Genomic DNA, 12266 nt, shown 5'->3' with positions numbered 1-12266 from the left:
ACATTTCTTTATGTTGATCCACATTTCAGACCTATGCCATTCTTCTCTCTAAAATATCTTTTAACATTTCTCACAAGGAAGGTCTACTGACAAAAAATTCACTCAATTTCTGTTTGTCTGAGAAAGTCTTTATTTCTCCATCAATTCTGAAGGATAACTTCCTAGGGTACAGAAGACTAGATTGGTGTTTTTTTTTCCTTTCAAAACTGAGTATTTCACTCTACTTTCTTCTTTCTTACATGGTTTCTAAGAAAATCTGATGTAATTCTTATCTTTCTTCCTATGTTGGTAAAGTTACCCTGCCTCCTGCCCTTTGCCCCGGCTTCTTCCAAGAGTTTCTCTTTGACTAAGTATAGTATTTTGGTATTTATCATGCTTGATGTTCTCTGTATTTCCTGGATCTGTTATTTTGTGTCTGTCATTAATTTTGGAAAATCCTTAGCCATTATTACTTCCGTTTCTCTGTTCCTTTCTCTTTTCCTTCTTGTATTCTTGTTATGTATAAGTTACATACCTTTTGTAATAATCCCACAATTCTCTGATATTCTGTTCTGTCTTTTCATCCTTTTTTTTTTTTTTTCGCTTTGCATTTAAGTTTTGGACATTTTTATTGACTTATCTTTCAAGCTCACTGTTTTTTTTCTTTGCTGTGTCCAGTCTACTGATGAACTCATCAAAGGCATTCTTCATTTTTGTTACAGTAGTTTTCGTCTAGCATTTCCTTTTGTTTCTTAGAGTTTCAATGTTTTTGCTTATATTACCCATCTGTTTTTGTATGTTGTCCATTTTTTGTCAATAAAGCCCTTAGCATATTAGTCATTGTTTTAAATTCCCAGTCTGATAATTCCAATATCTTTGCCATATCTAAGTCTGGTTCTTATGCTTGGTTTTTTTCTTCAGACTGTAGAATTTTTGTTTGTTTGTTTGTTTGTTTGTTTGTTTGTTTGTTTTTGCCTTTTAGCGTGCCTGGTATTTTTTTGTTGAAAGCCTAACATGATGTAGGAACTAAGGTAGATGGGTCATTAGTGTGAGATTTATGTTTATCTGGCTAGGAGTTAAGCTTTGTTTACTGTTTGCTGGCTCGGAGAAGTTAGCTCTTCTCCTAAGTCTTGATTTTGCAATTAGAAAGGTTTTTAAAATTCTGAAACACTTATCTCCCTGAAAAGATGTAGACAGGATGGACAGAGAGGATAATTCATGTATGTTTTTAAAGTACTTTCAGTGGGCCAGAGAGTCCTGTGAATACAAAAAGAAATAAAGGTAGGATACCCAAATAATAGTTTTGTAAGACCAGTCAGGTAACAGACAGGTAAATTATATCAAATTAGTGTGTTAGATAATGATATTCAGCCATGTCTAGAGGAGGGCAGAGGTGGGATGCTTTGCCCTACCTTGGAGCATTGGGGTGAGGTAGTAAAAGTTACCTGAAACAGTTGACATGTGATCTGTTTCTTGGAGGATGACTAGGGCTGAGAAGAACATTCTAAGGAGAGAGAATGCCTAAAAAATACATGGTTCCCTTTTTTTTTCCTGCAGTCAGGAATTGGAGAGCAAGGCAAATTAGATGAGTTAGGTAGAATTTCTCCAACTGTTAATATATGGCTTTATTATTTGGTTTGATATAGTGAAAATTCTAGAACATACACTTACTAGGCCTATAATGTATGTCAAAACCAAAAATAAACAGTTTTTAAATTTTTGAGTTATTTTGTATTATCCTATAGTGTAAACATTGAGAATTAACTATAATATATTTCCTATTGATGTAAGATATGACTTGCCAAAATAGTTTAATTCTCAAATTATGTCTCTTAAGCATTTTGCTTAGTAGTAGAGTTTGGGCTGAATTAAGTTTCATTGATTTTGTTATTACTTTAAATGTAAGGATATAGGAAATCTTCAGAAATGTTAAACCACTCTTTTTAGCTAATATCATTTAGTTAAGCTATTTCTCTTAAAGTAGCAGGGCATCATTTAACTTTATACACATGAACCTATATTTTTAGTTCACTCTTTCAGGTCTATAATACAACTACCTTTAGGTGAAGGTCTAATGTACATAATTGTAATTATCATGTTGAAATATATTAATACGAATCCTCTTAAGTTAATAACTAACAGATTTAGTTCTAATATAATACTGTAGGTTTTGAAATTACCAGTACCAGCCAAAATAAAGCTGTTCTAGTATACATCTAATATACTATTTCTAAAATGAACGAATGTATATGTAGGAGAAAGAATTTTGGACTCCTTGAAGAAAGCAGGATAAAGAATCTATTTTAACCAAAGCAAATGACATCTTAATTTTCTAAAAAAAAAAAAAAAAAAATCATTCTTTGGTTTTGTTTAATAAAATTTGACTTTTAATTATCTTACTGCTAAAATTATTCTCTGAGATATTTTGCATAGATGACTTGAGACATTTGGGTGGGGGGTAGAAACACTCCTTAAAATGACCATTAATACCACCTGTTAAATATTTGCTTTTATTTTAGATGTCCATTTCTTCATTCTTTGCCTTCCTTAATAGAAATAGTGTATTAGTTTTCTACAGCAGCAATAAAATTACCATACCTTTAGTGGCTTAAAGCAATACAAATTTATTATTTTACAATTCTGTAGGTCATAAGTCTCGTTTGAGCCCCCATGGACTAAAATCAAGGTGTGGACAGGCCGTTTAGGCTCTAGGAGAGAATTTGTATATTGCTTATTTGGGTTGTTGGCAGAATTTAGTTCCTTGCAGTTGTAAGACTGAAGTCACATTTTCTTACTTGACTATAAGCTGAAGTTTATCCCACCTTCTAGAAGTTACCACATTTCTTGGCTTGTGGTTTCCTTCCTCTACCTTGAAAGTTAGTAACAACCAGTGGAGTACTTCTTACTTTGCATCTCTCTGACACAAAAGTGGAAGATTCTTTTGTAATCTTATAGTTTTAAAAATTGATGTGATTTGATTGGGCCCACCCAAATAATCCAGTATAATCTCCCCATCTTAAGGTCCTTAACCTTAATCGTATTGTCAGGCTCTTTTACCATGTAACATAACACATTCACAGGTTCCAGGAATTAGGATGTGGACATCTTTTGGGGGACCATGTTTCTGCTTACCACAAACAGTAGTACTGACTGACTGATTCTAGATTTTTCTGGCTCAGTTTTTTTTTTTTTTCTGTTTAGAATACCTCTGATCTTTTCCTTCTTCAGTAACTGAACATAAAAGAGGTGTTGAGATTTAGAGTCAGTAAGGTACTATATTACGTGTAATACCTATAGAAAAATTATAGGAGAAACAGATTCTAGAAATGCTGAAAAGAGAAAATATACTGTCAGAGTATTCACTTGAACAGAGAAAATCTTGTATATTTTTATTAACTGGTACTAGTTCTTAGTACTAAGATCCATAGTTATTCACACAGCAGCAGGAAGCAAACCATTATAGATAATCACTAAAGAGTCTCTTAATGTAATATCAAAATATTCCAAGATGAAGAGATATTCACTCAGAGCAATAATTTACCAAAATTTACGTCAGTTTTGATAATGGATGACATTGCATCTTAATGTGTTATTTCTTTCCTACTTAGATCATCACGAAGTATGTATATGAGCTCCTGGAGAAGGACTGTAATTTGAAAAAAATCTCTATTCCAGTAAGTCCAATTTTTCAAAAATGTTTATTCCAAAGAAAATGTTTGCTTCTAAATAAAATAGTTTTTAATTCAGAAGAAAACTTTTAGGTTAACTGTGATAAGTTTAAATGTAAATATTTTAGTGTGTTGATATTGATAAAGATCATTTTAGTTTGTCAGTATACCGCATCATGTTGTACACAATAATTCTTATAAAATAATAATCCTAATTGTATAAGGATAAAATATTGATTTCCGTTCTTTTTGAAAATGACGAAACCATTAAAAGGTTTATCTTTTCTTCTCACTGGAATAATTTATTTTTATATATTTATTTGAAGTAAACCGGAGTACTTTTTGTTGCATTAGACATTCACTATCTCTTTAAATATTTCTTGACTTTTTAAAATATGTTTTATCTCTACACATAATATGTTGTTTTCTCTACACATTCCCAAATTCATTCCTAGTGCTTCCTGTTTCATAACACTGCTCCTTCCCTTTTTGGCAGAACAGTTTTTTGAATTTTGCACATTTTGCCATTTCAGAATGAAAAAGTTTAAGATTTGTTCTCAGACTCAAATTCTCAAAAGAAAAAAAAAAGAAGAAAACCCTTTTGTTTTTAGTGTCAAACACAATATATTAAGCTTTCAAGTGAAGAAATAGTAATTATATGTATAAAATGATGGTTAGACTGGATTAGATGATCTTTGCTCTCCCTGGTAATTCTCTGAATTTATGACTTAAAAGAATCTGGGATACTTGATGAAAGCAATTAATTTAAGGCACAAAAACTTGCATATAGATAATTTTGTTTACATGAAATTTTGCATTAGGTTTTAAAATTTCTTGGATAATTTTATTCTATTATAAATTGGAGGGCTTAAGAATTTCTTTTTAAAAAAATTTCAATAGATTTAGGGGATACAAGTGGTGAGGTGATGAATTGTATAGTGGTGAAGTCAGGGCTTTGAGTGTACTGGTCACCTGAATAGTGTACATTGTATCTAATAGGTAATTTTTGATCCACAGTTAATTCCATAGTTCTGGTTTTTTAAAAATATAAACAAAATTAATAGCCCTCTTGCTAGATTGACAAAATCTCAAAGGGAAAGGACTCTAATAAAGTCAATAAGAAATGAAAAAGGAGGGGTCACAACAGACACCACAGAAATACAAAACATTATTTTTAATTACTATAAAAAACTATATGGCCAAAAACTACATAACAAGGAGGAAATGTACAAATTCCTGGAAACATACAACCTCCCTAAGTTCACCCAGGTAGTAATAGAATTTCTGAATAGACCAATCTCAAGCTCAGAAATTGGAGCAGTAATTAATAACCTCCCCAAATGGAAAAGTCCCAGACCAGATGGCTACACTTCAGAGTTTTACCAAACATACGAAGATGAATTCATACCTATGCTACAGAAATTATTCCACAACATTGAGAAGGATGGTATCCTTCCTAACTCATTCTACGAAGCCAATATCACCTTGATACCAAAGCCAGGAAAGGACCCAACAAAAAAAGAAAATTATAGACCAATATCCCTCATGAATATAGATGCAAAAATCCTCAACAAAATTTTAGCAAACAGAATTAAGCAGCACATAAAAAAAATAATTCACCATGACTAGATGGGCTTTATTCCAGGGATGCACGGCTGGTTCGACATATGCAAATCTATAAATGCAATTTGCCTCATAAATAAAAACAAGAACAAAGACTATGTGATTCTCTCAATAGATGCAGAAAAAGCATTTGACAAAGTCCAACACACCTTTATGATAAAAACTCTTAACAAAATAGGCATAGGTGGTTCATACCTTAAAATTATCAAGTCCATTTATGACAAACCCATGGCCAATATCATACTGAATGGAGAAAAATTGAAACCATTCCCACTTCGAACCAGAACTAGACAAGAATGCCCACTATCTCCTCTTCTGTTCAACATAGTGCTCAAAGTCCTAGCTATAGCAGTCAGGCAAGAGAGGGGTATTAAGGGTATCCAAGTGGGTGCAGATGAGATCAAACTCTCACTCTTCACTAATGATATGATATTATATCTAGTAAACCCCATGGGTTCATCCAAGAGACTCCTAGATTTGATAATGAATTCGGTAAAGTCTCAGGTTACAAAATCAATGTACACAAATCAGAGGCATTCATATATGCCAATAACAGTCAAGCTGAAACTCAAATAAAAATGTAATACCTTTTACTATAGCCCCAAAGAAAATTAAATGTCTAGGAGTATATTTAACAAAAGATATGAAACACTTATACAAGGAGAACTATGAAATGCTAAAAAAAGAAATTGTAGAAGATGTAAACAGATGGAAAAATCTATCTTGTTTGAGCATTGTGGAGGGGAAGGGCATGCCTCTAACCCTTGCTAGGGAGAGGCAAAGATATAAAATGCCACCAAATTGTTTCTACTCTCATATTTTCTTGAAAAAAAAAGAAATCTACTCCACATTTAATCTTTTATAGGTAACCTCAAATACCAGGTCACATTGTTAGTCATTCATTCATTTATTCATTCATTCAACAAATATTTATTAAGGGTCTTTTAGGTGCTGGACTCTGTTCCAAGTGCTTATGACATATTAGTGAATAAAACATTATTCTGTGTAATAGCTAGGGCCAACCTTTGGTTTATTTGTAAACTTTTCTTTCTTTAGAAATGCATGAAAGCCAAGATTTTAGTACCTTTTTGGAAATTAATATGCCAGTCTTTTTTGGATTCAAACTTTTTGTCTTAGTTTTGACTTTAGATCTAGTGTTTTACTGTATCAAAACTATGTATTAAATTTGGTCTTCTTGAAAGTGAGGGTAAAATGTTGACACTTTTTCCAGTCTTCCTTTCTTGTTAATTTTATTTCTTTCAAAGTTTCTGAAGAATGATATTTAAAGAACTTTAGGTTAATTCATTTATATAACAATTAATATTGAGTCCTTTAACATTATAATACTTTTAGTTCCTTGGAACCCTAAAACTCACTTCAGTCTCTAGATTTCTAGAACGAATCACTAGATAATTGGCTGTATAGATCATGTTATGTGATTAAGTTTTACTATTTTCTTTATAGAAAACCTAAGATTAGATGTGGGAGGACTTTGTTGTATAGACCTGATTATTTCTACTATAAAGCTATAAGCAAGAGAGAGTTACTTTATATGAGACTTAAAATAAGCCTCATGCTCATTTTTGGTTAATACAAGTTTCCTTATTTTTTAAGCTTAAAAAATAACTCCAAATTTTGCTCATGAAATTAATCTCTCTCCTTAAATTGGCACATGTTTTGTACATTTGTGAAATTTTTCTTCGATAGTTATGATTTTGCTCCTGAGTGCTCTTAGCAGTGAGATTGGGTTTTTTTGTTGTTGTTGTTTTTTTAGTAAAAGCTGTTCTTTTTACTAAAAGAATACCATCAAACTTTGTATTTCCCTGATATGAACTAAGCTTTAGTTTTATATGTAAACTATTTAAAAAGAAAAACTTTGTTTTTAAATGTCAGTGTTTTGTGGAAACCCATGTTTTGATGGTAAAGATCATGATGGTGTTTTATGTTTACTCCACACCTCATATAAGTAGGCACAAAGTATTCTCAATTGTAGTATCTTACACTTGTGTGGAATATTGGATAATGAATTAACAGCTTTACCACACATTTTCATTTAGTTTACTGTATATATATCATGTTTAAGTGAAACATCACAATTAGTGAGGTTTATGAGTATCCCCAAATAAATTGTTAACTGCTAAAATTGTTTGGTGCAAATGGTGTTTGAAGTTGATTTCTCAATAAAGTGAGGTGGTACACTGGAATGACCTTTGTGTATATTCTTTAATGAAAGCTTATTTTAATGGATTATTACTGTTTGAAGATAAATGGCCTTGGAACAGCCTTATGTCCAAACCTAATTAGGTCAATGGATAAAAATTTATTCATATAGATATTTTATTATTTTAAATTAGCACTGTCTTTATATAGAATAAGTTCTAGTTACCATGTGCAGAATCACAGTTCTTTGTTAAATTGAAGTGAATATTAGCCAGTGACCAGCTCAAATATTGCTTACACCTTAATCATTAATATTACATTGTTCATTTTCATTATTGTTTTTTCTTTAATATTCTGATATTCTCATATTTTCAAAGTCATCTTTTCTGGATGTTCAAGTAAAACTTTTCTTCATTTATTCATGGCTACCTCAATTTGTATCCCCTTAAAATTTCTTGAGCAGCATTATAATATAAAAAGTACATTTTTATCTTCTGAAAATAAGTACTTTTCTAGTTTTAAGTGATTATTCTAGACTTCAAAGTGGCAACATTCCAGTGCTTAAAAAATTGACTCAGTTTCTTGGTAACAGGGGACTTAGTCAAATAGGAAAAAAGAGACAGTGATCAGTACCTACTGGAAAGTCTATGGCTACAGGTTTTTTCATTACAGTAAGTAGAGGTCCATTTCCATAGCCATTCCGGGATCCATTAAAGCCTCGCTGACTTTAAGAGGCACTTTGTGCGTGTTTAGATGTACTCTTTGGTAATTGAATGACTAAAAACTCCTGTGGCCTCTTTTTTCTTGTACACTGACAGCTTTGCCTCTTAATTTTTTCTTTTGTTCTTATCACCATTTTCTCTTTTTTGAACCTCTTTAACTGAGTGATTCTTCTGTTTTCATATAATGTTCCTAGGTAAAAGGAAATTTGTATTCTCAGGTTTGGTTTTTCCCTATCTCTCATCCACCTCTCTTCCTATGTGGCTTCAGTCACATTCATTGTCATCATCATAATTGGCTTATTCTAGACTTAGCATTCAGGTAAAGCTAATGTGATTGTGTTACATTTCATACCTCTCTTTCTGTATTTTTATAATAAAGTTACCGTTATGTCATTTTAATTCTCAACATGGTATAGCTCTTTTAAAATTCTTTATAATTATGCGTTAGTTTAATATTCAATATGTGCTTTCTGAACCAGACAAGTATTATAATCATTTAAGAGATTGCATTATTTAGTTAAATGCCTTTTTTCTAAAGGAAATCTCTGGCAATGATTCCTCATTCCAAATGTTTATTCATTCCCTTATTTAGTGAGTGTCTACGATGTGCCAGGCTCTGTTGTAGGTACTGGAACTATAAATGGATACAAAACAAAGAACTCTTGCCTTATTATACATACTAGTTGAGGGAGCAAACAGTGAATAAACAAATATGTAAACAGAAGTAAGGCATACGATATGTTAGATCATGGTTTATGCTATGGAAGAAAATAAAACAAGGAAAGGGAATAGGGAAGTCTTGGGGACTAGGGAATTTAAATAGGGTAGTCAAGGAAGGCTTCTATGAGAAGGTGATATTTCTTCTTAAGCCCTGTAGCCATGCTGTTCTTGTTGAAATAATTGCCATTTGTGTTCTGTTTATACAAATGCTGAAGCATCTATTGTTGAGACCAATGTGATTATTTTAGAAATAGAAAAGTTTATTTTTCTCCTCCCAGGCATTATCGTGATTATTTAGAATCCAGGTTGGGTTTTTTTGGCATCTGGAGTTTTTGCATATTTCTTATTTTGCTAATTGTATGAACATATACTACTAACACAGTGAAGAGCCGTTGTATTACACAGCATGTGGATAGAGTTTATCTTTGTATATTACAAGCCATCAAAACTTCAGCTTCTGGCTCTGTCCCAGCTACACAAAGACTTCCATTCCCTGTTGCTGGGCACTGCTGATGTGGAATACCATTTAGCGTGTCATGGCATATGTAATGAAAAGTTGGGAAGTTATCCCTTCCTAAAAGGCTTTTGTGTCTTTCAAATCTAAATCATACATCATCTAGTTAAAAACCTAAATATTAAGCACAATCAAAACATATAAAAATATTGACTTTTTATTCCATAAGTAATTGACACATAAAGTAAGGTTATCTGAATACACAAATAATGTTGCTTCATAAAATAATTGTTGTACAATTCTGTATTCACAATCTGAGTTAAAGTCCATTTACATAGAACAGTAGGTTTTTGAATTTTTAAATAGTTTCCTTTCCTTCCTTAAAAGTTTAATATTAATAGTATTTCTGGCTAATATATGATTTTTCAATAGGTGTATTTTCCAATTGGGGTTGCGTTTTCTATTATAGATGCAGTAATTTCCATTATAGAATTATAGACTTAGTAGCTGTGTAACCTTGGGCAACTTATTTAAACTCTCTAAGCCTTGATTTCTTCATCTATAATTCATAATAATAAGAATATATCATAATAATGAATATAATTGTAGTACCACCTTAATGGGATTGTGATTAAATGAGATAATGTTTTTATCATTCATTTATTTATTTTTTAAACCCCTGCACAATTATGGTCAAGATAATGTTTTTAAAACAGGTGGCATATTATAGGAAGCACTAAAAAATTACTTATTCTTATTTATAATGACATTATGATACTTAATATATAATAATATAGGGAGACATATTTACATTATTTTTCATATTTTATATTTAAATTATTGTCATGTCTTGCTCATCCACCTTATATGTAATTGTTAATCTCTACTGAATATTTTAATTTTATTTTAAAGTTTTTCTATAATTCTATAATAACCATTCAATAATTTGTAATAACCATTATTTTTCTCATTTATGTGTATGCCTTATCAGAAAACATTTATTTATTTTTTATTTTTATTTTTTAATTACAGGTAGATGCCACTGAGAGTGAACCAAAGAGTTTTATCTTTATGAGTGAGGATGCTTTGACAAATCCACAGAAACTGATGGTTTTAATTCATGGTAGTGGTGTTGTCAGGGCAGGTCAGTGGGCTAGAAGGCTTATTATAAATGAAGATCTGGACAGTGGCACACAGATACCTTTTATTAAAAGAGCTGTGGATGTAAGTGCAATTTCCTTTTTTTGGCATTTTATAGTTCTGCTTTATTATATGTTATAAATTATTTTATTATGTCTCTTCAGAAACTATATCCTATGCATAATCTTATCTTCAAATTATTATTTATTTTACTTGTAGGAAAGATTATTCTGCGTTTTTTTTGTAGTTACAAGGAAAAACAAAATGATATCTTGAATATACAAAGATTTGGATAATGTCTTTGAAATGAATTATTTTTCATTCTAAAATATTTTTGTTTTGTAATTACATGAAATATCAGTTAAACTATCAAATATTTATCGTCATTATTGAAAATATTTCTGAAAATGATATCATGACTGCTTTTGTAAATCTTTGCCTACCTAATTTAGTGAAGTTAGAAACTAAAGGAGATCTGCTACTTTAAATTAGTCTCTTATTCTTTAAAAGAATAGTTGGAATAACTCAGTGCTTTCTGTCATTTCTTTAAAATATTAGAGCCCACAAATAAAATGCTGTAAGCATAAGACATACAAAATGGTAAATTGTAATGTTTATTGAGTATTCTTATTTGCATTCAGACTTTTTGAATTGCTATTTTAAAATTGTGTTCAAGGTTTTCTTTCGTGTAATAGTGAAATTGTTTTTCCAAACTGGCATTGCTAAAGCTAAATGTTTGGCTGTTTTGTTTTATTGTCTCATTCTTAAGTTCTACAGTGAATAGCGAAATTTTGCAAAGTATGGGTTTTTTTCTTACCTGAGTAGAGATTTTCCTTGGACAAAAAATAAAGCAGCATCTTGTATAATAGACTTAATATAAAAAGTAAAGGAATATATGTGTCCACGTATGGTTTATTTGTCTGATTTATAAGAGCTATATTATTACAATTTGTAATTAAAATTGGGAAGGAATCCTTTGATACATTGATGATTACAAGGGTCAAAGATAATATGTCCATTACTCTTTTAACTCTGAAATGATAATCTGAAGGCTCAGCCCAGCTCCTAAAGAATATTTTTTAATAGATTTTGAAACCCTTAAAAACTAGAAGTATCATTTCTTAGGTTAATTGTATATTTTTTCCAGTCTTCATGGATATATGCAAAGAACACAAACACATTACATTTGGTTTGGTCGCTAACTTCAATAGTAAGTTTTTTAGTAGAACTGAAGTAACTAAAATAAATTGAGTTTTGGACTGAAGTGACTCACATAAAGTATTATATTTAAATTGTTCGGTTTTTCACGTCTTGAGTAGTGAAATGAACTTTCTCTCTGATACATTTGTTTGTGGTTAGAACAGATCCTGTCCATGTACTTTAGAAGAACATTGTATGTGAAATATGTTCACAATTCAATGAATATTTGAAAATACAGCTGAGTAAGGAAAATGAGATACTTTCAACGTATCAGTGCTTGGTGCAGTATTTTATTTAATCATATTGTCCCTGCTATAGATCACCTAAACCTTTCCTATTCTGGAACATTTTGTTGTGTAAGGTTTTTGAGGTGAAAGAGTATACGAGAAGCCATGCAGAACGTCTTTGTTTGAACAAACTATCTGTTAATATTCTAAACATGAGAAGGAAGTTTATCAATAACATTGGAGTAGTAAGTCATTTTATTCTTAGATGTAGGAATAGTGTTTTAAAGATAACAGCATTTCACTGCCTTGAACTTTTCCTGCTTTTCCCAATAATGGCAACTCATGATTCCGTGAGAAACAGCAGCTAATTTTT

At 31.1% G+C, this 12266-nt stretch overlaps 1 protein-coding gene across 4 annotated transcripts in view; it reads left to right on the top strand.

Annotated features, from left to right (window-relative positions):
- Positions 1-12266, top strand: part of ARB2A (ARB2 cotranscriptional regulator A) — a 425319-nt gene that overhangs the window by 109441 nt on the left and 303612 nt on the right. For 3 of the 4 annotated variants that reach the window (XM_076008184.1, XM_012751806.2, XM_076008183.1), the window contains 2 exons: positions 3588-3653; positions 10359-10550. In XM_076008184.1, the coding sequence (XP_075864299.1) occupies positions 3588-3653; positions 10359-10550 (258 nt within the window). The remainder of the gene's footprint in view (positions 1-3587; positions 3654-10358; positions 10551-12266) is intronic. The other variant, XM_076008185.1, reaches the window with a different exon arrangement.

Source organism: Microcebus murinus, chromosome 11 (genome assembly GCF_040939455.1).
Source record: "Microcebus murinus isolate Inina chromosome 11, M.murinus_Inina_mat1.0, whole genome shotgun sequence".
Taxonomy (NCBI): Eukaryota; Metazoa; Chordata; class Mammalia; order Primates; family Cheirogaleidae; genus Microcebus; species Microcebus murinus.
Note: the sequence above shows the minus strand (reverse complement) of the source record. Positions and strands in the feature narration are given on the sequence as shown.